Source organism: Silene latifolia, chromosome 1, assembly GCF_048544455.1.
Source record: "Silene latifolia isolate original U9 population chromosome 1, ASM4854445v1, whole genome shotgun sequence".
Lineage (NCBI taxonomy): Eukaryota > Viridiplantae > Streptophyta > Magnoliopsida > Caryophyllales > Caryophyllaceae > Silene > Silene latifolia.
The window spans coordinates 125,520,423-125,548,393 of record NC_133526.1 but is presented as its reverse complement, the minus strand read 5'-3'; the positions used below and the strand labels follow the sequence as shown (position 1 = coordinate 125,548,393).

General features: G+C 38.5%; 1 protein-coding gene across 1 annotated transcript in view; it reads right to left on the bottom strand.

Annotated features, from left to right (window-relative positions):
* Positions 1-6,893: 6,893 nt before the first annotated feature.
* LOC141655248 (uncharacterized) overlaps positions 6,894-27,971 on the bottom strand; it is a 39,236-nt gene continuing 18,158 nt past the window's right edge. Inside the window, exons 2-3 of the mRNA XM_074462339.1 lie at positions 7,915-9,111; positions 6,894-7,763 (exon numbers count right to left, since the gene is read on the bottom strand). Coding sequence (XP_074318440.1) covers positions 6,894-7,763; positions 7,915-9,111 — 2,067 coding nt within the window. The remainder of the gene's footprint in view (positions 7,764-7,914; positions 9,112-27,971) is intronic.

Below are 27,971 nucleotides of genomic sequence, written 5' to 3'. Positions count from 1 at the left end.
CTGGAACGTCTTGATGTTTTGGTACCTCAATAAGTTGGCATACACCGGGCGGAGATTGTTGACAAATTTTTCCACCAAGGTTAACTCACTCGGCTTACTGACCAACTGAGTGCTTACTCTCCTCCAACGGGTCAAGAATTCGATGAATCCCTCCTTGCCATTCTGGGTTAAGACCTCAAGAGTACGAGTGTTGGCTTGGATTTCTGATATAGAACTCGTTCGTTAGAATGTAACGCTAGATTAAATTGCAGCGGAATTATTGATTAGTTTGAGTATGTCGTGTATAAGATCAGAAAACAAGGAAATATTGTTGGTAATTGCGTGAATTTGGAACAAGGTAACCGGATAGGATAGTGGATCTCGTTCTAACCTCGCAAGGTTATAGCTCAACCTACTATAACTTCAACCTCTCAAGGAAGAAATAAAAACTAACCTTGCAAGATTAATTTGACAGCTCACAATATGTAAACTTTTATTAATAATTCATAATCTTGATAATCTGGAAAATAAGGTCACAAATCGGCCTTATTCATAGTCCTACTCGATGTCAGGAATCTGACTAGAACTTTAATACCTTAGCTTGATAATTAAGCTATCTAGCACTTTCCTAATCTAATTAAGAAACTTATTTAACTAATAATTAAAAATACAACTAGAATTTAAAAATCTCATAACAACTAGGATTAGGAAATAACAAGTTTTCCTAACTTGACTAGGATAAGCTAATTTTCCTAATCTTATTCGAAAATAAAAACTAATATTCTAAGTCCTATACGGTTTAGGATACCGTTTCTTCTATATGGCCTAGGAAACCGTATGTTTCCAGCAGCTATCATTTGTTCCCTTATTGCACCTACATCATTCTCCCCTTCTTCAAAAAAGAATCGACCCGATTCTTGGACCATCGACCTCCCGGATCAAATATGAACCATCCCATCTTAACCATTTTAGTAGCAATCCGTGTGCAGCACATAAGACTCTTTCTTTTGTTCATAAACCTATTTCCCTTGGACCATCTGATCTTGTGTCTCCCCTTTTTCTGCCTGCCCCTTTCGCGCCTCTTGAACCATCTTTGCTTGTGCCTTCGACCCCACCGCCCTCCATGCACAAATATAGAAAAATCGAAATAGCACTTGCTTGAGCTAACAAGACCACCGTGAACAACTTCAGAAATCGATCTCATGAAGAAATAGCATTGACATTCATCACCATATAGTTTCTTAGCAATGGATATTTCAAGGGGCGATTGATAACGTTCTTTGTATTGAAAATTTGAACAATCATTACCATCTAATAATACCTTACCCAACATCAGATTAGCTTTGTTGGGTTCATGAATAGACAGATTTGAAAGTTCATGAAACAAAGTTACATTAACCTTATCCGAGGTTATAGTACCCTTGGTTGAGGTTATAGTACCCTTGGTTAAAGTTATAGTACCCTTGGTTGAGGTTACATTAACTTTGAGCTGTTCATCCGCGTCATCTACGTACGCCTCTTCTTCATGAATATTAGTAAAATTTTCAGCCTTTTCTTTTTCAATCTGATCTCCTTCATCTAATGGCTTGACAATACATATAAATATATCGTCTTCCTCATTTACCTCATCATTCGGAATCTGACAGTCTTCTAGACAGACTTTTGGACTGTTCGTTTGGATAAGGTCAGTCGTCTCTATAATTTGACAGTAGTCTGGACTGTTCTGTGTCGCCTCTCCATGCTTTTCTGCTCCTGTTTTGTGCGCAACTTTAGGAGATTTAATCTTTATCACCTCTTCCTTTGCTCCACAAGATTGATTACGTTCACGCTCCCACTTCTCGTATTTGGATGAAAGCTGATCAATTCTCCTTGTTATGTCTTCCCATAACAATTCTTCCTCATATTCCTCCAACTTCTTCAATGCTTGCCTGAGTTTTTTTCGAGACATGATTTCGTTCTTCCCAAGATTAATTTGATACGAAACAAATTAGAACATAGCTCTGATGACCAATTTGATATAGAACTCGTTCGTTAAAATGTAACGTTAGATTAAATTGCAGCGGAATTATTGATTAGTTTGAGTATGTCGTGTATAAGATCAGAAAACAAGGAAATATTGTTGGTAATTGCGTGAATTTGGAACAAGGTAACCGGATAGGATAGTGGATCTCGTTCTAACCTCGCAAGGTTATAGCTCAACCTACTATAACTTCAACCTCTCAAGGAAGAAATAAAAACTAACCTCGCAAGATTAATTTGACAGCTCACAATATGTAAACTTTTATTAATAATTCATAATCTGAATAATCTGGAAAATAAGGTCACAAATCGGCCTTATTTATAGTCCTACTCGATGTCAGGAATCTGACTAGAACTTTAATACCTTAGCTTGCTAATTAAGCTATCTAGCACTTTCCTAATCTAATTAAGAAACTTATTTAACTAATAATTAAAAATACAACTAGAATTTAAAAATCTCATAACAACTAGGATTAGGAAATAACAAGTTTTCCTAACTTGACTAGGATAAGCTAATTTTCCTAATCTTATTCGAAAATAAAAACTAATATTTTAAGTCCTATACGGTTTAGGATACCGTTTCTTCTATATGGCCTAGGAAACCGTATGTTTCCAGCAGCTATCATTTGTTCCCTTATTGCACCTACATCATTCTCCCCTTCTTCAAAAAAGAATCGACCCGATTCTTGGACCATCGACCTCCCGGATCAAATATGAACCATCCCATCTTAACCATTTTAGTAGCAATCCGTGTGCAGCACATAAGACTCTTTCTTTTGTTCATAAACCTATTTCCCTTGGACCATCTGATCTTGTGTCTCCCCTTTTTATGCCTGCCCCTTTCGCGCCTCTTGAACCATCTTTGCTTGTGCCTTCCACCCCACCGCCCTCCATGCACAAGTATAGAAAAATCGAATAGCACTTGCTTGAGCTAACAAGACCACCGTGAACAACTTCAGAAATCGATCTCATGAAGAAATAGCATTGACATTCATCACCATATAGTTTCTTAGCAATGGATATTTCAAGGGGCGATTGATAACGTTCTTTGTATTGAAAATTTGAACAATCATTACCATCTAATAATACCTTACCCAACATCAGATTAGCTTTGTTGGGTTCATGAATAGACAGATTTGAAAGTTCATGAAACAAAGTTACTAACCTTATCCGAGGTTATAGTACCCTTGGTTGAGGTTATAGTACCCTTGGTTAAAGTTATAGTACCCTTGGTTGAGGTTACATTAACTTTGAGCTGTTCATCCGCGTCATCTACGTACGCCTCTTCTTCATGAATATTAGTAAAATTTTCAGCCTTTTCTTTTTCAATCCGATCACCTTCATCTAATGGCTTGACAATACATATAAATATATCGTCTTCCTCATTTACCTCATCATTCGGAATCTGGCAGTCTTCTAGACAGACTTTTGGACTGTTCGTTTGGATAAGGTCAGTCGTCTCTATAATTTGACAGTAGTCTGGACTGTTCTGTGTCGCCTCTCCATGCTTTTCTGCTCCTGTTTTGTGCGCAACTTTAGGAGATTCAATCTTTATCACCTCTTCCTTTGCTCCACAAGATTGATTACGTTCACGCTCACACATCTCGTATTTGGATGAAAGCTGATCAATTCTCCTTGTTATGTCTTCCCATAACAATTCTTCCTCATATTCCTCCAACTTCTTCAATGCTTGCCTGAGTTTTTTTCGAGACATGATTTCGTTCTTCCCAAGATTAATTTGTTACGAAACAAATTAGAACATAGCTCTGATGACCAATTTGATATAGAACTCGTTCGTTAAAATGTAACGTTAGATTAAATTGCAGCGGAATTATTGATTAGTTTGAGTATGTCGCGTATAAGATCAGAAAACAAGGAAATATTGTTGGTAATTGCGTGAATTTGGAACAAGGTAACCGGATAGGATAGTGGATCTCGTTCTAACCTCGCAAGGTTATAGCTCAACCTACTATAACTTCAACCTCTCAAGGAAGAAATAAAAACTAACCTCGCAAGATTAATTTGACAGCTCACAATATGTAAACTTTTATTAATAATTCATAATCTGGATAATCTGGAAAATAAGGTCACAAATCGGCCTTATTTATAGTCCTACTCGATGTCAGGAATCTGACTAGAACTTTAATACCTTATCTTGCTAATTAAGCTATCTAGCACTTTCCTAATCTAATTAAGAAACTTATTTAACTAATAATTAAAAATACAACTAAAATTTAAAAATCTCATAACAACTAGGATTAGGAAATAACAAGTTTTCCTAACTTGACTAGGATAAGCTAGTTTTCCTAATCTTATTCGAAAATAAAAACTAATATTCTAAGTCCTATACGGTTTAGGATACCGTTTCTTCTATATGGCCTAGGAAACCGTATGTTTCCAGCAGCTATCATTTGTTCCCTTATTGCACCTACATCATTCTCCCCTTCTTCAAAAAAGAATCGACCCGATTCTTGGACCATCGACCTCCCGGATCAAATATGAACCATCCCATCTTAACCATTTTAGTAGCAATCCGTGTGCAGCACATAAGACTCTTTCTTTTGTTCATAAACCTATTTCCCTTGGACCATCTGATCTTGTGTCTCCCCTTTTTCTGCCTGCCCCTTTCGCGCCTCTTGAACCATCCTTGCTTGTGCCTTCCACCCCACCGCCCCCCATGCACAAGTATAGAAAAATCGAAATAACACTTGCTTGAGCTAACAAGACCACCGTGAACAACTTCAGAAATCGATCTCATGAAGAAATAGCATTGACATTCATCACCATATAGTTTCTTAGCAATGGATATTTCAAGGGGCGATTGATAACGTTCTTTGTATTGAAAATTTGAACAATCATTACAATCTAATAATACCTTACCCAACATCAGATTAGCTTTGTTGGGTTCATGAATAGACAGATTTGAAAGTTCATGAAACAAAGTTACATTAACCTTATCCGAGGTTATAGTACCCTTGGTTGAGGTTATAGTACCCTTGGTTAAAGTTATAGTACCCTTGGTTGAGGTTACATTAACCTTGAGCTGTTCATCCGCGTCATCTACGTACGCCTCTTCTTTATGAATATTAGTAAAATTTTCAACCTTTTCTTTTTCAATCTGATCACCTTCATCTAATGGCTTGACAATACATATAAATATATCATCTTCCTCATTTACCTCATCATTCGGAATCTGACAGTCTTCTAGACAGACTTCTGGACTGTTCGTTTGGATAAGGTCAGTCGTCTCTATAATTTGACCGTAGTCTGGACTGTTCTGTGTCGCCTCTCCATGCTTTTCTGCTCCTGTTTCGTGAGCAACTTTAGGAGATTCAATCTTTATCACCTCTTCCTTTGCTCCACAAGATTGATTACGTTCACGCTCCCACTTCTCGTATTTGGATGAAAGCTGATCAATTCTCCTTGTTATGTCTTCCCATAACAATTCTTCCTCATATTCCTCCAACTTCTTCAATGCTTGCCTGAGGTTTTTTTCGAGACATGATTTCGTTCTTCCCAAGATTAATTTGTTAAGAAACAAATTAGAACATAGCTCTGATGACCAATTTGATATAGAACTCGTTCGTTAGAATGTAACGTTAGATTAAATTGCAGCGGAATTATTGATTAGTTTGAGTATGTCGTGTATAAGATCAGAAAACAAGGAAATATTGTTGGTAATTGCGTGAATTTGAAACAAGGTAACCGGATAGGATAGTGGATCTCGTTCTAACCTCGCAAGGTTATAGCTCAACCTACTATAACTTCAACCTCTCAAGGAAGAAATAAAAACTAACCTCGCAAGATTAATTTGACAGCTCACAATATGTAAACTTTTATTAATAATTCATAATCTTGATAATCTGGAAAATAAGGTCACAAATCGGCCTTATTCATAGTCCTACTCGATGTCAGGAATCTGACTAGAACTTTAATACCTTAGCTTGATAATTAAGCTATCTAGCACTTTCCTAATCTAATTAAGAAACTTATTTAACTAATAATTAAAAATACAACTAGAATTTAAAAATCTCATAACAACTAGGATTAGGAAATAACAAGTTTTCCTAACTTGACTAGGATAAGCTAATTTTCCTAATCTTATACGAAAATAAAAACTAATATTCTAAGTCCTATACGGTTTAGGATACTGTTTCTTCTAGATGGCCTACGAAACCGTATGTTTCCAGCAGCTATCATTTGTTCCCTTATTGCACCTACATCAGACATCTTGCATTGAGTGGGAGATATTATTGGACAAGAGAATTGGTAACGCACACTTGTGTCAGACAAGTGGGAGATTGTTGGAGTAGTGTCCTCGACAATAAGTGCGTTTACATATTAAATCTCGTTAAAGGAATATCAGGGATTTATTTATTTATTTTGTCAGCTGGTCATCGTTAATCGGTAATAATTGGCTGATTAGAGTTTGACATTACTGTCGTGTGACGGCGGTGATCAGCTGATCCCTTTAGGTCACACCTATAGTATGACGCCCAAAATGAATGAATTAATAGTTTGTATGAGATACGAGATAATTAATTCCTTGTATTATTTGACTTTTTATTAGTCGCGTAAATGTATTATTTGATGACGAGTTACGAACCCAGGCCAAGGAGATTTATTATTTAATTATGTGATATTTAAATAATAAATAAATAATTTAGAATTTATTAATTAATTGTTAATTAATTAATTTTATACGATATGTGTATATGTTTTGAGGTGGAATTAATTAGCTATTTAAATTTTACAAGAGGTTGTAAAATTAGCTAAATGGGATAATATTGACACATTGTATGTTTTTTTTTTTTGGTGTAATGTGAGTATATTATATATCAAAAATTAAGACAATAGTTACAAGAGAGGCAGGGATCGAATCCCATTACAAGCAATCAATTCATTCCCATATTTTGCAGCCAACCACAACCTGGTTGATCAGCAACACTTCCACACTTCACCTTAACCCTTCTCTTGACTTCTTCCTCTATTCGTGCCGCCACTAGCTCGGGCCTCGTGAGAACATCATTCACTCTAGCATTGTTTCTTTGATACCATATAGAATATGTAAAAGCATTGAACATGGCTACCCTTACCTTCCATTGGATGCTATCTTTCTGAGTAGCAAGCAGACCAGTCACTGTAGGAAATCCACCACCATACCATTTTGCTAAGCAAGACTGAACTTTGGTAACATATACACAGGAAGTAAACAAATGCTCCACTGTTTCAGACTGTAGCTGACAGAGCAGGCACAGATCATCAAGACAGCATCCATATCTCATCAGCTTACTCTTCACATTCATACCCTCGTGCATTCTAAGCCAGGTAGTCATAGAATGCTTAGGAATGTTCCGATTATTCCATACAATTGCAGGCCAATCAAGAGGAACAAGATCAGAGCAAGCCGTCATAACCACTCCGATAGAATATCCTTTAGGACTCACAGTCCAACTGCCATTAGTATAACCAGTCTTAAGCTTGTCTTTTACTTTGCAGATATTTTTCCATACCCATGTAGCATCAGCAGAAGGAGTATAGCAAGACCAGTCCTTCTCCTTGATATATACATCACTCACCCATTTGATCCAAAGCCTATCTGCTTTACAATAAATCCAATCAACCAGTTTACCTACAGTGGCTATATTCCAGGTATCAGCTCTTCTAATCCCCAAACCACCTCCCTTCTTAGGTAAAGTTACCTTATCCCAGGCCACCATTGGAACTCTATGGTACTCAGAAGAGCCATCCCATAAGTAATTCCTCTGATTGCCATAATGTTGTTTTTGACACTCTTGGGAATTATGAACATTTGAGCCCAATAATTGTGAAGAGTATTTAGTACAGCATTGATAAGGGTCACCCCCGCCAAAGATAGGATAACTTTTTGGCTCCCAATCCCCTTATCCTAGCTACCATTTTTTCAGTAAGAGCACTGCATTCAGATTTTGTAAGTCTTCCTGCCTTAATAGGCACTCCCAAATATCTAAATGGCATTGTTCCTTCCTTGAAACCAGTCACCATTTTTATCCCTTCCTTAATATCTTCAGCAACCCCATTAAAAAAGATTTCAGACTTAGCATTGTTCATTGCTAGCCCTGAAGCCTTAGAGAATGAAGAGAAAGCCCTCATAAGCAACCAGATAGACTGAGATTTTCCTTTACAAAATAGCAATAAATCATCTGCAAACATGAGGTGTGTAAGCTTTAGGTTCTTGCATAAAGGGTGATACTGAAATGGCCATCTATCAGTAGCAAATTTAATTAGCCTGGACAAGTACTCCATACAGATAGTGAAAAGAAGTGGTGAAATTGGATCTCCTTGTCTCAAGCCCCTCTGTCCCTTAAAGTATCCAAAATTACTCCCATTCAGAGATAAGGTAAAAGAGGTAGATCTAACACATTGCATCACCAACTGAATGAAGTGAGAGGGAAATTTAAGCCCTTGAAGCATTTGTTCTACAAAATCCCACTCAATTGTGTCATAAGCTTTCTGCAGGTCTATCTTGAACAAGCATCTAGGAGTCACTGCTTTCCTAGCATATAGGTGGACAATATCTTGGCATATGAGAACATTCTCAATGATTGACCTGCCTTTAATAAAAGCTCCTTGGTTCTCATGAATAATATCAGGAAGAACAAGGGCTAATCTGTTACACAACAGCTTGGATATCACCTTATAGACCATGTTACAGCATGCTATTGGTCTAAAATGGCTTACAGTGGTAGGTCTATCACACTTAGGAATGAGGGTAATATTAGTAGCATTAATCTGAGTAAGCATATTTCCAGAGGTGAAGAACTCCATGATGGCACTACAAATATCATCCCCAACAATATCCCAGGAATCTCTAAAGAAGCCACTTGTATACCCATCAGGCCCAGGTGCTTTATCTTTAGGGATTGCAAACACCACCCCTTTGATTTCTTCTTTAGTAACAGGAGTTAATAAAGATGCTATATGACCCTCATTGCAGAAAGGACCTGTTTGCAGGACTGTACTTCTCACTTGTTCAGTCCCCTTCTGGCTACCCAGCAGATCCTGATAAAAGTTCAGGAAAGCTCTTTGAATGCTGACTGTATCAGTACAAAGGTTGCCTCTCTGGTCCTCAATCTGGACAATTTTATTTCTCAGGCAGCGTGACTTAATGGCTGAGTGAATAAAATGGTCTTATGATTACTTAATAGTTAAGTAATCATTGGTAGTTAATTTGCATTATTTAAGAGTTAAATAATAAAATTAATATTTAATTATGTAAGATAATTAAATATAAGACTTATAAGCATTTGTGGGGCAAATGTCGAAAATCGAAATGGACCCAAAATGGTCCATATGGACTGGTTTTTTAGGGCATTACAAGTGTCCAATTGGTGGCATTTTCCACTCATAATTGCCCCCCCCCCAAATTGCCTATAAATACCACCAAAGTCCACCATTTTTTAAGTTGGAAAAATTGGAAGAAAAATTGGTCTTTTCTTGTTGTTTTGGACGACTCACTTGTAGCTTTTAAAGACCCTTTTTCTTCTTATTTTGTTCATCTTAAAACATTTAAAACACATATAAAATAAACTAATAATATTATCAAAGTAATAATATAATTAGTACATCAAATATACATATATATACTCAAATAATATCTAGTCTATATTATTTGTAGTAATATTTTGGGCTTATCTTGGGTGTATCCATAGGAGACCATCAACTTTGGTGGTTTGATATTCTTGGAGGATCATCATATTTTCTAGCACAAGAACTACAAAGGTAGGAGAACTTTGTGGTGCCCAAAATTTACCTTATTCCAATGTAAGGAAATTTTTCTCTTAAGATGGTTTTATACCATCCTTTTGTTATTTTTTCTATGCATGCATGTAGATTTAGACCACTACACAAAATTAGTATGTAATTTTGATATCATAATATGAGTCTTACTTGGACTAAATAACTAACCCTTATTCCCAGGACGAGCGGATTGCAGCGCCAGGAGCTGAGCGTCTTCCCTAGGATCCGAGCGCATCACAAGGCAGAACAGCCCATGCCATACCACGGGACGAGCGGACCGAGGTAGGACTAGTAAGAGGATCCGCTCATTTCCCTCGGGAGTAGCATTTCCTCAACTTTTCTTAGGGTCTTAATAGTCATTTAAGCCCTTAGTAACAGTAATCTTTATACCTAATCTTTAGTATAAATACCCCTTTGTACTACCTAGATTAGCATGATTCCTTAATCAACTCTTATGCTCTCTTAATTAATTCTTAATAGTCTTAATTTAGTTGTAATACATTTCTCAATATTAATCTCATCTTAATCTTTCCTTAATTTCTCTATTGTTCTTCCTTTATTTTGGGTAATTAGAAGATTATTTGGGTTTATTTGGAGGATTGACAACCTTCCATCAATCATCAAGTACTTCTATTATTCTTTGCTTTATTATTTGGAATCATCTTCATAGGTATAATTCTCTCTTAATCTTGTTTAATTATTGTTAATCACTTTCATTTATTTATCATGTTTTGCTTTGTTAGTATGATTGACAACCTTATTAGCATGCTAAACTTGATCATGAGTGAGTAGTTTCCTTAGCTAGGGTTAATGGGGAATTAGGGGAAACAAACATGGGGAATGATTCATGCTTAATTTAATATGTTCTCATAATTAAATTACTTGTTTGTTGTGATTTCAACTTATGCACATGTTATGTTTGATGAAATGCGAGCCTATGAATCCTTGCATTTTTTACCCATCACCTATCTTTTCAATGAGGCTTGTAAGCTTATAAACCAACTCGAGCCTCATTAGACCATGCATATAGTTGAATAGGAAGGATTAAGTCGACTTGTAGGTGTTGTACAATCTAATCGATTTGGCTCCGGGACCCAAACCTTCTTAAGGATTGTAAGATATACACTAACTCGATCCCATCATAACAATAAGTGCTTGCTATATAATTGAGAACATGTTTGTGTGATCAACTCCCATGAATCCCCTATGAACCCATGACACCCTAGTGCTTTTAATCAATTATTTACAACTCCTTTTAATTCCCTTGATTTGCTTTCATTACTTTACTTTTATTTTGTTAACTAGTTTAGACCAACTTCATCTCAACCCAAATTGTGACACCCTTAGACATAGCTACATGCAATTGAGAATCCTACATCAATACCCGTCCCTTAGGATCCGACCTTTACTTACCTCTTTACTAAGAGTAGTTTGTGAAGTTATAAATATTGTTTTGGTTGGTAGCTTTTGACGACGAGTTTTAACCGATACCAAAAATGGCGCCGTTGCCGGGGACGGTGTTAAATTTATTTGATCTTCATTAATTGTTTTTAGTTGCGTCTTTCTTTACCTTGGGGAAGTCAATATCCTCAAGGTTATTCTAATTGTTTTCAAGTTGTTTGATATTGTGCATGACTAGGATATCACAAGGTAATTTATTACCTATTGATTTCGAGATTGAAAGAACCTTAACCAACAATAGAACAGTTGCTAGAGGTACTTCAAGAGTTGTAGGTATTGGAGAGATTGTGGACATTCAACCAAATAACATTGAGTTCACCAACCCTTTTGCAAGAGAAGGAGAGGATAACCCAATACAAAACCCACCACAAAATCAACCCACAATGCCTAAATTTTCATCACATTCCGTACCAACCAAGGAGAACCTACCAAACGGTACTCCTACACCACCACATTTAACCGGTAATTTCATTGCCAAATCCGCATTCATACAACTAGTTGAGAGAGGTCAATTTGGATGCCTAGTGAAGACCCTCATTCACATATGGAGACTTTTTGTGACTATTGTGATGCGATTTCTCAAACCGGAGTTACTCAAGACCAAATCCGATGGGTATTATTTCCTTTTTCTTTAATTGGTACCGCAAAGCAATGGTTGAAGAGCCTAGACAAGACTACTCTTGGTATTGATTCATGGAAGAAGTTAACACTTGCTTTTTACAAGAAATTCTATCCTCCGGAGAAGACTAACATGTTGAGAGTCATTGTATGAAGCTTGGGAGATATTTAAGGACACTTGTCGTTCTTGTCCACACCATGGACTTAGCGAGTGGTTCCTTGTGCAACAATTTTGGAACGGTTTATATGAAGACTCCCGAAACATTCTCAATAAGGGATCCTATGGAATGTTCACCGAAGTTGATGACAATCAAACATGGGCCAAAATCGAAAAGATGGCGATTCATAATTCACAATATAGTATGCCTCGAAAGGCTACTAGAAGAGGGAAGCATGAGGTAGATTCCATCACTCAATTGGGTGCTCAACTAAGTGCTCATATTGACACCATCAATTTGAAATTTGAGAAGGCCATGCCTAAGCTTGATGAAGCTTCCAAATCACCCAAACAACATGTTAATGCTATGGTGGCATCATCCTCAACTCCAAGTGGAGTATGTGAGAGTTGTGGAACTTTGGGACACGACCAAAGTGAATGTAGGGCTAGGTAGCACGGACACTCCTCCTAACTAGCCATCCCGTGTCCGACACCGTGTTGGACACTCGGACACCCGACACTCATCGGACACACGCCTAAACATGTTATAGTTTATACGAGGAATAAATTCTCAAATAAGATTGATAGAAGATTTGTTTGGGTGCGAAATTAGAATTAGTTATAGTTAAGGTCGAATTTTACCTTCAGTTACCTAAATTTAGTATCAAATACATTAAATTTAGAATCAAATACATTACAATAATAAAATCATACGTTATTTATAACCATAAAATATGTTTTTTTATTAAATTTAAATAGCGTGTCCCGTGTCCTAAATTTCATGGATGCCGTATCACGTGTCCGTGTCGTGTCCGTGTCCGTGTCGGTGCTACCTAAATGTAGGGGAACAAGTGAACATGTAAGTGCTTTCGAAGCATACAAAAGTGGGACCCCTTATTCTAACTATTACAATGAGAATACCAAATTTCATCCAAATCTTTCATACAAGAGCCAAAATGTTCAAAACCCTCAACCAACATACACCCCACCTCCAATGAGAAATCAAGCTCAAAGACCCTTTTACAACCAAAGCCAAGGTTATCAAAATCAACCTGCTTAAAATCAACCCAATGACCAAAGCTTTGATGTTCAAAAAGCGGTCCTCCAAATGCAAAAGAATCAACAATAATTTTTCACCCAAATTCAAAAAGATAGTCAAGCCAAAGACATCACCATCAACAACATACTAGCCCACACCAAGATGCTAGAAACTCAAATGACTCAATTATCATCTTCTAGCTCTCAAAGATAAAGGGGCAATTACCACCTCAAAGTAATCCCCCAAGACATGAGACGGTGAGTGCCATTTATTTGAGGAGTGGTACAAGATATAAAGGGCCGAAGAAGCCAATTGATGGAGATGTTGAGGATGCTAGTGACAAGCAAAGAGTTGTGGAGAACTCTAAGGAAGAAGAACCCACCACTAATGAAGTTTCAAAGAATAAGGGTGAAGAGACGGCTAAAGAAAAAGAGCCTATTGTGATTAGACTTCCATTCCAAAGTCGTCAAGCGAAGCCTAAGTTTGATGAGAAATTTGGAAAGTTCATGGAGATTGTGAAGAACTTAGAAGTCTCAATCCCATTCACGGAATTGATCAATCATGTTCCGGCCTATGAAAAATACATGAAAGACATTCTTATCAAGAAGAAATCCATCCGAAAGCTAGAGACTATTGCCTTTACCAAAGTGAGTAGTGCTATTCTATAAGGGAGTTCCCCTCCAAAGCTCAAAGATCCGGGAAGTTTTTCTATTCCATGCACCATTGGCAACAGTACCATCAACAAAGCATTATGTGACCTTGGAGCAAGTGTAAGTGTCATGCCATACTCGGTGTGCAAGAGGCTAGGAATGGGAGAACTCAAGTGCACCAACATTACGCTCCAAATGGCAGATCGATCAACAAAGATACCTTTAGGAGTATGGGAAGATGTACCCGTGAGAATTGGCAAATTCTTCATTCCGGTAGACTTTGTTATTGTGGACATGGAGGAGGATTCCAACATTCCTATCATTTTAGGAAGACCTTTCTTGCACACCGCATGAGCGGTAATTGATGTGAAACATGGAGAGCTTACACTTAAAGTGGGGGATGAGACAATCACTTTCAATCTTGACAAAACAATGAGAGCTCCCCGACTACATGAGCCATGTTTCATGATCGACCATTATAGCCGAGAAAGTGATAGGAAGAAGTTGGCATCTCAATGAAAAGATCAAGCTATGGGTAAAGAATCACCACCCATATGGAAGAAGAAAGTGGATAACCTTCAAGATGCTCTATCCGGAGAGCAAGGAAATTTCAACAACAATGAGAGCTTGAATAGCTCACCACCAATCATGACAAGAAATGAAGAAGGCCTCATTGGCCATGACAACAAGAAAGAAGAGTTGCTCTTGTCAACTCATGATACCATTGGGAAGCAAGTTGATGAAGTTTGTGGTCTATGGGATGACGAATTTGATGGATTAGTCAATCCCTACATTGGCAATGCTATGACCTTAGCCCAAGGCTTTGTTGATCCTTGTCATCACTTTGACATGGGTCACAATAATGAAGAACACAATGTGGAAAGGTCTATGCAAGATCTTTACAATGAAAATGAACAAGCCTTCGATTACTTCTAAAAGGTGTTGAGCAACATCAACAACACCTTAGCTATGCCCCCTTAACATCTCATTCAAGAATGAGAGTTTGGTGGAGTCCTCCCTAAACCACTATTTGTAAATATTCTAACCCTTTAACTAGCATTTTATTTCATTTATTGCATTTTTGTCACTTTTGGATTTGCAATTTCATACTTTGATCAAGATTTTCATTATGAGTGTAATACCCCGTATTTTGATAAGTATTTATAAGAATATTTTATGTAATTGTAGTAATTAATTTAAAAGGTATTTGTAATAATAATTGCAATAAAGACGGAATAATATAATAAAATAATGAATGAGTCGGGAATTGGGCTTAGCTAATAATTGAGTGTTGGACAATGTGTCATTGTTAATTGGACCGAAACTTATTAGTATAGTATGAGTGTGATGGAGATTTGTATCGAGAATTAATAATTAATAATAATAATAATATGGGAAGGTAATATCAATAATCATCATCATAATAATAATAATAATATAATTTGTAATGTAATAATAATAATAATAATGACGACAATTCCTAAAATAATTATAATAAAGTAATTATAATAGTTTCCTAATTGGACTCACATACTCTCTAATCTTAGACTATAAATACCACCTTAAATCTGAGAAATATATCACAAAATAAGAAGAGGAGCTTTAGGAGACGGAAGAAGAGGGAAATAACAAAAACCAATTAATCGACTCAAGGTAATATTTTAGACAATCTTATGTATACACTTTAGCATATTATAACTCGATAACTAGACCACCATATGACTCGAGATTTGGACCTAGAGCAACCTTGGACTGCCGAGATTCTAACCTGACCTTATTTGACCGACATGGACCTTGCTAGGGTGGTTTTTGGGGTGGCTAAAAGTGGCTGGTCAGGGGGTGTTGCGGGTTAGGTCGTGGGTGATTGTAGTGGGTAATTGAACCCTTAATTGGCTATGTCGTGACCTGGGTATAAAGGGGTTATGTTGGGGAGGTTGAGTCGACCACTTTGGTGGTGTTGGCAGGGCGGCAGGTGGCGGCTGGTGTTGGTGGTGGCGGTAAACAGGGGAAAGCAGGGAGTGATGTCGTGGCTATGTTGGGGCGGGTAGTGTGGATGCGTTTCTGACCTTGAGTGAGGATGGAGGGTACCATTAGAACCGTCGTAGACCAAGGGTGGCAATAGTGGTGGCCGTTTGGTGTGGGAGTGGCTGTAGTGGCCGTGGTGGTAGGTTTTATACACGGTGGAGGCTGGTGTTTGGTTGGTAATGGCGAGTAGAGGAGGGAGTTAGGGCGTGTGAATTTGCAGTGTTGGTGGCGGTTCGGCTGGTTGTTGTTGGTTGTTGGGATGAGTTGGGTTGCAGCCTATAAAATTAGGACTATAACGCAAATTTCATATGTAATTTATTGTCATAAACGAAAAACAACAAAGAAACGATAAAGCATAAGAAATAACCTTGGGTCCTTTGAGATGCGGCCTAAGAACATAAATCAACAGAGATTTCCTCCTAATCGTTGCACCCAAGACCGTCTGAGACTATGCCCTTGTGCTAGAATTACTCTCTAATTGACTTGCAATATTGAGAGAGTTGTTATGTGAGTTATTCAGATGTGAGATCTAAGTTTTGAGAGGAAATGTTCTCAAAACCCTAGTTTTGTTTCAAATGAATGATGATTAGGTCACAAAAGAGAGAGAGCTCTCTTTTGTTTGCTTCATTCGGCCAAAAACCGTGAGCCCTCATGGGAAGTGGGCTTCCACTTCCTTTTAATTTTAACTCGTGGTCCGAACTGAAATTGCTAAATGTATATGACCGGTTTTATTATAAATCGTCATCGGTTATCGGTTATTAAAACATCAACTAATAACACGGATTGGTTGAAATATTAATACATGTCCGACAAAGACAATATCGTATAATTAATTCAATATACATCAATTAAATATAATCATTTATATTTAATTTACTTAATTCTTCATTTAATTCGCCTTAGCCAATTTTATTTAATCCGTATTAAATAAAATATCTCAACATCGCGATTTGACTAATTATTAGTCAATAACTCCGACTAACTGCTTAGTCAATTTTGGCATCAACATGACTGTATTTTCATACCGTCACATCTCTCAAACGTATCCTATAGGTGTGACTTTTAGGGACCAGTTGATCACCGCCATCTGTATGACAATAACGTCAAACTTATCTAGTAAGCCAATCGTTATTGATAAACGTGGACCAACTGATTATAATACAAAATTATACCCTTTGATCCTTTTAGAGATTTAAATGTTATTGCACTACTTGTAGAGGACACCAGCCCCAACAAGCTCCCACTTGTCCGTACAAGTGTATGTGCAATGACGTTATCCGCACTAACTGGAGGACACAGCTCCAACAAACTCCCACTTGTCCGTACAAGTGTATGTGCAATAACCGATTCTCATATTCATTTAAAATTTCTCCCATTCAATGTAAAACAATTTGCAGATCCGGATCCGCAAAGGTCGTATTTTACAATCGATCTGTATCTAGAGTGGTTTCCCTGACTAGAGAGTAACTCAACTGATAAAACGAATCCGTATCCGAGCATGGCCATGCATTTCGATTCTGACTCCTCGAGTGGCCCCGAGAAATATCGAGTACCGATAAAGGCTGAATATTTCCTTCAACTCGACTCCTTCCGATATAAGCACAAACATGAAATGACCAGAAAAAATCTACTTGGCCCCTCATTACGGATGACCGTGAGAAAGAAACCAAAGTCACCCAAAATCTGCCTTAATCTCTAGAGACAGTCGATAGTCAAAAGAATCGACTCTTAGGATCACCATGGAGGTCCTATCCACGACCGGGCACCGAATGTTGTAAAACATTTAGGACTCCACGTCGATGTCACAATTGTGTCCTACGAAATATCCGTATAAATCGCCTCTGTGATTGGTCAGTCAACCTTTTGACTTATGGCTCGTTGAACCCACCATCAACCAACGTCACAAAATAATTACCTTGAGTTATCAGCTCACGTGAGCAATTAAGGACCAAAAAATATAATGTTTGTTCAGTTCACTTTGTGGTGTTCAAAATTGTCGTACAAAACCACATGAAAAAACAAAATATATAAATATCAAAACGATGATGTCGTATAGAGTACAAAAGAGAATGAATCTAATCCATAAAAGAGTACTACAACTTAGGAACACGTTTAATTCCCATGGAATTAACATGCCCTTCATGCTTATCTTGTCGTAATGGTTTAGTGAGAGGATCTGCTATGTTATCATCTGTAGCAATCTTTTCTATCACTACTTCCTTTTGCTCCACGTAATCTCGGATTAGATGAGCTTTCCGTTGTACATGTCTAGACTTGTTGCTAGACTTTGGCTCCTTAGCTTGGAAGATGGCACCTCTATTGTCGCAATAGATGGTGATCGGGTCATTCGAACTAGGCACTACAGATAGTCCTTGTAAGAATTGACGCATCCATATCGCTTCCTTTGCAGCTTCAGACGCGGCATAGTACTCGGACTCGTCGTAGAATCTCTTTGTAACACTTTGTTTGGAACTCTTCCGGTGATCTGCAGCGCCATTAAGAGTAAAAACGAATCCAGACTGAGATTTTGAGTCATCTCGATCCGTTTGGAAGCTAGCATCTGCGTAACCAGTTGCGCATAGCTTTTGATCGCCTCCATAAGTCAATGCCCAATCTTTAGTCCTCCGTAGGTACTTAAGAATGTTCTTGACAGTTATCCAATGTGATTCACCTGGATGCTGTTGGAATCGACTTGTCATACTCAATGCATAAGCCACGTCCGGACGTCTGCATATCATGGCATACATGATTGATCCTATAGCCGAGGCATAAGGAATCCGTGTCATGCACTCTTTCTCTTCCGGTGTCTCTGGTGCCTGAGACTTGCTCAAATGCACCCCTGGAGCCATAGGAAGAAACCCCTTTTTGGAGTTAGTCATGCTGAATCTCTCTAGGATTTTGTCTATGTAAGACTCCTGACTGAGAGATAACATCCGACGTGATCTATCTCGATAGATACGGATGCCCAGAATTCTTTGTGCCTCACCCAGATCTTTCATCTGGAAATGGTTTTTCAACCTTACTTTCACCGAAGTTAAGAGAGGTATGCCATTCCCAATCAGGAGTATGTCATCGACATACAATATTAGAAAGACAATCTTGCTCCCACTCGACTTGATATAAAGACATGGTTCCTCGACCGATCGAGTAAATCCATTTTCTTTAATCACTTGGTCGAAGCGATGATTCCAACTCCGAGATGCTTGCTTAAGTCCATAAATGGAACGCTTAAGCTTGCACACTTTCTTAGGATGTTCAGGATCGATGAAACCTTCTGGTTGTACCATGTACAACTCTTCCTCCAAATAACCGTTTAAGAAGGCGGTTTTCACATCCATCTGCCAAATTTCATAGTCATGAAAAGCGGCAATCGCTAAGATAATCCGAATGGAACGCAGCATGACTACGGGTGCAAAAATTTCATCGTAGTGCAAACCTGGCACTTGGGTGAAACCTTTAGCAACTAGTCGTGCTTTATAGATATCTTGTTGACCTTCCACAGAATGCTTTATCTTGTAAAGCCATTTGCATTGAAGGGGACGAACCTTAGCAGGTAAGTCAACAAGATCCCATACGTTGTTCTCATACATGGAGTCCATCTCGGATAGCATGGCCTCAAGCCATAGCTTAGATTCAGAACTAGTCATGGCACCTTTATAGGTCGCGGGTTCACTACTCGTTAAGAGTAGAATGTCATCTATGTCATGTTCCTCGACCATACCTATGTATCTGTCCGGAGGAATAGAGACTCTTCCCGACCTCCTAGGTTCCTCAGGAATATTCACCGCAGCCAGGATTGAAGGAATTTGTTCCTCCAATGGTTGCTCGGTATTTGGTTCTGGAATCTCCGACAGGTCGAAGGTTCTATCACTCTTTGCATTCTCGAGAAATTCCTTCTCTAAGAATGTCGCACTGGCCGCAACAAAAACACGTTGTTCGGTTGGCGAATAAAAGTAATGACCAAGTGTTCCTTTAGGATAACCTATAAAGTATGTCTTGACCGATCGCGGGCCGAGCTTATCCTCGTGTCTCCACTTGACATAAGCCTCGCAGCCCCAAACCCGTATAAAGGACAAGTTAGGGACCGTTCCCTTCCATAGTTCATATGGAGTCTTGTCAACAGCTTTAGACGGACTTCGGTTAAGTATTAGAGCAGCTGAAAGAAGAGCATAACCCCATAATGAGTTAGGCAACATGGTGTGACTCATCATGGATCGAACCATATCAAGTACTGTTCGATTTCTCCGTTCGGACACACCATTCAACTGAGGTGTTCCAGGTGGAGTTAACTGTAGGGCAATCCCACAGTCCTTAAGGTGTTGATCAAACTCGTGAGAAAGATACTCGCCACCACGGTCTGAGCGCAGTGTTTTAATCTTTCTTCCCGGTGAGGTTCGTACCCTATTCGGTATTCCTTGAATTTCTCAAAGGATTCACTTTTGTGCTTCATTAAGTAGACATAGCCATATCTACTTAAATCGTCCGTGAAAGTGATGAAATACCTATAGCCTTCTCGTGCGGTGATTGACAAAGGCCCACACACATCCGTATGTATGAGTCCTAATAGGTCAGCAGCGCGCATTCCAACACCTTTGAAGGAAATTCGAGTCATCTTACCGATGAGACATGATTCACACGTGCCAAATGATTGAAAATCAAAGGCCGAGATAGCTCCATTCTTTATGAGCTGTTTTACGCGTTTCTCATTAATGTGTCTCATACGGCAGTGCCATAGATACGTTTGATCTTTGTCACCAACCTTTAACTTTTTATTCATTACGTGTAATATTTCGGTGGTCTGATCTAAAACATAAATTCCGTTCATGGAGACTGCCTTGCCATAAATCATATCGTGTAATGAGAAAATGCAAGAATTATTCTCTATTACAAATGAAAAACCAAGTTTGTCAAGTGCGAAACCGAAATAATGTTTTTAGAAAGACTGGTACATAATAGCGATTATATAAAAATAACTCAAATCCGCTAGGAAGCTGGATCACATATGTTCCCCTTGAGACGACAGCCACTCGTGCTCCATTCCCAACACGCAGGTCCACATCACCCTTTACGAGGGGTTCGATATTTCGGAGCCCCTGCACATGATTACACAGATGAGAACCACAACCAGTATCTAGTACCCAAGTTCCGTAACTTGCGTGGTTAATCTCAATCATATGAATAAAAGTAGAAGAAGAAGACATACCAACAGTTTAACGCGACTGCTTTTATGTCCTCATGATAAACAGGACATGTGCGCCTCCATTGCCCGATCTTGTGGCGGTGATGGCATTCCATGTTTTCGGTTTTGCTCTTTGTCGTGCCTGATGAGTTACTTGCCTCACCAGGCCCACTCTTACCCCGACCACGACTTCTTGAACTTCGGTTTGCCCTCGCTAGGTCCGCTTGAGCTTTGCCCTTACCCTTGCCCTTGTTTGTCATAACGAGAACATCTTGTTTCATGCTCCCACTGAACTTCATGTCCTTCTTGGTCTGTACGAGAAGGGAGTGCAGTTCATGGGGACTTTTCTTCAAATCATTCATATAGTAATTGGCTCTAAAGAGCGCAAAACCATCGTGGAGTGAATGAAGCATGCGGTCAATCACAATGTTCTCGCTGATTTTACAATCTAGCGCCTCCAGTCTCTCGACATTCTCAATCATGCTGAGAATGTGTGGGCTAACCGGTTGGCCCTTTTGGAGTCTCGCATCAAAGAAGCGAGTGGTATGCTCATAGGTCACGATTCTCGGTGCTTTCGAGAATTCCTTAGTGAGCGTGGTAAAAATCTTGTTTGCACCTTGGGCTATGAAGCGTTTCTGCAAATTGGATTCCATTGCAAAAATGAGTACGTTTTTAATCGCACCCGCTTCCATGACGAAGTCGCTATACGTGGAGACCTCGTTAACTCGAGCCGTGGGGCCTGGGCTGACGGGAGGGGCTCGTCAGATACTTGAGCTTCCGTCGGCGGTGGCGCATTCCGTAATGCCGCCTCCCATTCCGCGAAGTTTGATCCATCATTCTTGATCTGGTAGACCGATTCATCGATTCATAAAGATCCGAAGCCAGGACTCACGGTCCAATGTGGCACTTGGCATTGGGTCATCGAGGATGCCACCATTAAGTTATTAGCAGTTTAAAAATCGTGATCTATTTGAAAAAGAAAGAAAAACAAAAACGAAATAAGCAACTCATCGAGGTGATTAAGTCTATTTAAAATTCATTTTAATCGTGTAGACTCATTGCACTTGCATAATTGATCTCCCTCAAGAATAATACAAGTGATCCCAAGACTCAATTTCCGTAAATTGATAAGCCAACTGTTTAGCTAGTTCTTCCGTAAGAACTCTTGGTCGATAGATTTCCGTAAATCCTATCTATAGTCCACCATAATCACAGGATCGTACGAGTGACCATAGTGTTGAGATAAAATAAGTCAATCAGTTCCAACTTACCCGACGTATAAGGGGTCATATTATGCCTACCGACGAAGAAGGGATTCATTGGAGTTTGACCTATAAAGACTGTTCTCAATTTTTGGTTATACGAGGAAGATCCCATCAACTTAGTTTTAATTCATTTTAAGTGAACGAATAACTAGCATTACGTGAATGAATTAACTTAGGTGATGGCTTAAAATTGATCGTGTGACATAAGAATGTCAAAGAAAACTAACGCGTGACCTCTATATGAGTCAGTTTTCAAGCAATTATTAGGTGGTTTGGTTTTAGGCGGAATATGATGCAATCTATCGTTACGATAAAATAAATAAATGAATGCAAAACGTAAATAAAAATTCCTAGTGTGGCCTATCCTAGTGAAAAAGAACATAATACAACTTTGGAATCCACCGTTGGACCCGAGAAGCTTGTCTTGATGTTCCATCTTTTTCATGCAGCGGGAGTGAGCATCCGGTCCCTATCTTTGGTCTTCTCAAAAATTACAATTAAAATTTACAAAAATAAACCTATTTACATTCTAAATAAAAACTGTAATTACAAGGGAAAAATAAAAATGGAGATACGAGATCTCAAAATACAACCAAGACCGTGTTCCATCATTACGGTAACACGTTCTACTAAGGCCACACTAAGTTACAATCGTTTGTAAAAATAAATAAATACGTAATTAAAAGCATTCAAGGCATTCAACAATAACGATAAAAATGCATCAACTAAAACAAATTTATTCGTGACATAATTCCGTAATTATGTTAAATTTATCCAAACCACCTTTAATGATTAAAATTATGTGACAAAACCGCTTTAATCAACTTAATTTTAATCCGTGATAATCCGTTACTTTAAATCGTTTTAAAATAACTAAATGATACATAAGTGAACCGTTTCACTATCAAGCGAATGCATAAAATCCGTATTATGCACAAATTGGCCGAAAAAAAAAAACAAAACAATTTTTTTTTTTCTTCACGGCTGAACGTGAACAGTACCAAAAAATTTTTTTTTTTTTTTATAGGAGCTAATGCCGAGAGCTCAAAAAAGCCAAAAAAAAATTCAAGCGGCTGAAAAACGAGAGCCTTAACAAAACAAACAAAATCGATTTGTTAACAAACAATTGTAAATTGAACATAATTCGTATTAAAACAAAATTACAATTGACATGATCTTAAGATATTGTTATAATTATCGATTAAAATAACAATACGCAAAGAACAAATCGAAAAACAAAAGATCGTCTGATCTAGACATAAACCGTTTTGCACGGTTTCCAAAGCACAAAACCGCAATGACCAAAAAAAATTGCCGTGGGAAAAAAATGGTCGCCGCACGAAATTTTATGCACAAAATTATCGATTCAAATTCGTTTGATGAAAATCACATAGAAAAATTTACGTGGCCTCGCTCTGATACCACTTGTGGGGTAATATCCGTATAATACCCTATAAAATTAGGACTATAACGCAAATTTCATATGTAATTTATTGTCATAAACGAAAAACAACAAAGAAACGATAAAGCATAAGAAATAACCTTGGGTCCTTTGAGATGCGGCCTAAGAACATAAATCAACAGAGATTTCCTCCTAATCGTTGCATCCAAGACCGTCTGAGACTATGCCCTTGTGCTAGAATTACTCTCTAATTGACTTGCAATATTGAGAGAGTTGTTATGTGAGTTATTCAGATGTGAGATCTAAGTTTTGAGAGGAAATGTTCTCAAAACCCTAGTTTTGTTTCAAATGAATGATGATTAGGTCACAAAAGAGAGAGAGCTCTCTTTTGTTTGCTTCATTCGGCCAAAAACCGTGAGCCCTCATGGGAAGTGGGCTTCCACTTCCTTTTAATTTTAACTCGTGGTCCGAACCGAAATTGCTAAATGTATATGACCGGTTTTATTATAAATCGTCATCGGTTATCGGTTATTAAAACATCAACTAATAACACGGATTAGTTGAAATATTAATACATGTCCGACAAAGACAATATCGTATAATTAATTCAATATACATCAATTAAATATAATCGTTTATATTTAATTTACGAATTAACTGTTTAATTCGCCTTAGCCAATTTTATTTAATCCGTATTAAATAAAATATCTCAACATCGCGATTAGACTAATTATTAGTCAATAACTCCGACTAACTGCTTAGTCAATTTTGGCATCAACATGACTGTATTTTCATACCGTCACATCTCTCAAACGTATCCTATAGGTGTGACTTTCAGGGACCAGTTGATCACCGCCATCTGTATGACAATAACGTCAAACTTATCTAGCAAGCCAACCGTTATTGATAAACGTGGACCAACTTATTATAATACAAAAGTATACCCTTTGATCCTTTTAGAGATTTAAATGTTATTGCACTACTTGTAGAGGACACCAGCCCCAACAGAGTAGAGGAGGGAGTTAGGGCGTGTGAATTTGCAGTGTTAGTGGCAGTTTGGCTGGTTGTTGTTGGTTGTTGGGATGAGTTGGGTTGCAGGCTAGGGCGTGGCAGGATTGGGTGAGGCTGACGGTGGCTAGGTGAGTCGTGGTAAGCGGGTTTTGGTGAGGTGTTGATCACGGTTTTAAAACCGTGAATGTGTATGGGTGTGGGGATTGTTTACGTGTTTTGGGGTTTGGGTAGTTGGGTTAGTTGACTTGTTTATTTAAAACGGGTTTTCTTGGGTGACTCGGGATTATATTTGAGTTGGGTTTTTATATCGTGGACCTTTAATAATAATAATTATAATAAGTAATTAGTTTGAATAATTAAATAAAAGGAATAAATAAATAAATAAATAAATAATTGAATAATTATTATAATATTTATGTTAGGTGACGATTTTGTGAAGATATAATAATCGGGTTCGGATTGCTTTCATTATTCGGATTCTTGTTGAGCTGCTTAGTTGGAAATTTGCTATCAAGGTAGGATAGCTACTCAATTACTTTAATGATTACTTGGATAATGTTATATGATTGTTTGATTGAGTTGTGTTGGATGAATTATGATTGTTGAATTGTGGATTGAGATGATTTGATTATTGACTACCTCAGCTCGTGACTGAGATGATTTGATTATTGACTACCTCAGCTCGTGACTAAGATGATTATATTGATTATTGGATTCCTCAGCTTTGTGTCTGAGATGGTAAGAAAATATGTTGCTCAATTGTTTGCATTTTCATATCATGAGCACTTGCATTGGATACCTCAGAACTGGTTCTACAGGACCTGTTCTGGGATGATGAGACTACCTCAACTTCGGTTGGGATGATGAGACTACCCCGGCCAGGGATTAGCGGGATGAACGGGAGCGTTGGAGGATTGATCATGAGCATACATTGCATTTGCATTTAATATTGTTCTTGTATCCATTTATTGTGGTTGTTTGGCTATTCCTACTCAACCTCGTGGTTGACAGTGTATTCGTGAACACCTGTGGTGAACCTTAATGGGGAGCAGATTTGACAGGTACTAAAGATTAGCTGACTTGGGAGCCTATGGGAATGCGTGAGGACTTAGCCAATCTACCTAGAAGTCTAGACCACATAGAATATTTAGTCACTTTATTTATTTCCGCTGCGAGTTGTAATTATTTTATATTGATTTTTAGGTGGTTAAGTTGTAATGAACATGTAATCGCTAAGTTTTAATTTAAAGTACTTTGGTGAGTTGGACTTTGTTATTCACTACCTCGGAAAACCGAGTTGGTAACAGTCCTATTTATTTGGGAATGTCTAGCTAAAGGCTCCTGAATAAATGGGGGTGTTACAATGAGAGAAAGTGAGGGATGTATTTTAATGTGTTTTGATGTGTAGTGTTTGATCTAGTGTGGGGATAGCAATTGCCTAGGCTACCCGATCCTTCATAGTGCACCCACAATGTTGAACAAAGGAATGAAGAAAGAATGATACGGGAAATGAAGATCCCCGCGGGTAGAACTGAACTCGTGGGTGCAGAGGAGAACCCAAGCGTCCCAGGAGGGAATCTGCTTGAGCTGGCTTTGATCCGAGCGTCCTGGCTATAGGACGTGGGTCTTGGGAGTGTTGAAATTGAAGAATTGGGTCTGTTGCAAAATCTGAGCAGATTATATTGAAGACGCACGTCCCACTCCTGAAGCCGCTGGTCTTGGCAAGAATCTGCGCGTCCTGGCATGCTCTAAAACTTAAAGTTTACATTGTCTATGAATCGGAGCGTCCTCTAAAAAATCTGAGCGTCCCCAGAGAAAAGATCCGCTAGTCTCCAGCAGAATCCGCGCTTCCCAGCACGGGTTGGAAATTCCTGAGCTTACTGACTGAGGATCCGAGCGTCCCCAGTCCAAGACGCTCATCCCCTGCTGCTACATAACCAAAACACAGGTTACCTCCTTCCTTCCCCAATTCATTTCTATGTTATACAAACACAAACACACACCCTTTCTCCCTCAAAACCCTCAATCCCCACATCAACAAAACACAAATTCCTCAACCAAATTTACCCAAATCAAAACAAAACTTCCTCAAATCAAGATTAAACTACTCCTTTATCAACAAAAGGCCATCCAAACATCAAAATCCTCACAAATCGAATCGATTTTCTAGGGTTTGAGCACAATTTCGAAAATCCTAAAATCGATTGGGAATTGATTGAAGCTTGAGAAACAAGGAGCATTCAAACACAATATTGGTTTGTTGATACAAATTGTACAAGGAGAACAACATGGCAAGAACAAAAGGTGGAAATAAGGCACCCACAACCTCAAATCTATCCAAAAGGCAACAAGCTCTTCTTGCCTCAAAGGCTATGGTAGTGCATCAACCAAGGGTGGAGATTCAATAAATTGCTACTCCTATGGTGGAAGCTACACCTACTCCGGTCATAGAACAATTGCAAGAGTATCCGGAGGTAACTTACATAAATGATTCTCATAGGAAAGCATTTGTATCCCTTACTAAGAAGACCACTATTGTAACACCCCCATACTCAAAGTGCCTTACCAGGACCACTCAGGTATGAAGACATTACCATCTCGGTTACCCGAGGCAATGATAATCAAACAACAATAAAGAAACAACATTTATTATAAATAGTTTAACGAATAGTTACAATCCATGAAACCAACTAAAAGTGTGATACATTATTCTCAAACGACTGTCTAACTGAAAAGTAAATAAACTAAAGGCTACAGCGGAAGACTCATATCATCATGTCGTGGCATCCCAGCTATCCCAGTACTCATCTCAATACTTGCTCAATATCTGCTCACCATCCCCGAATGGATCACCGCAGGTTTACAAAACAACACCGGGGTCAGTACTAATCACACAATTAATATAGATAACAATAATAAGATATCAGACAGCTGAACTGTCACACACACACACATACACACACACCACCAATTCCCATCACCTCAATACTGACTGTCCACTGGACCAGCCCTGCCAGTGGGGGACCGTAGCCGTTCCCACCTAAGCCCCGCTCATCATACCTAGCGATAACCCTGTCCCATTAATGTGCACATCCCCTTCCGTGGCGGGTTCCACGAAGGGCGAAACTAGGGCGTGAAGCCACTCCCACAAATGACCCCACTCAGCCGAGAACGCATCTCGAGAACCATCAACCGCAATCACAACCACAAACACAGCACAATCATTATATCAAACAACCAAATACAACACATCACCAATATCCCATTATGGGACTAATACTGAGTAGGAAATCCTACCTGGAAAGCACAACAGTACAGACGGTATCAACAGCTGTCTCAAAAAGCCTCTTCTACGAAGCCTCCTCCTATCATATAACACATAAAGGC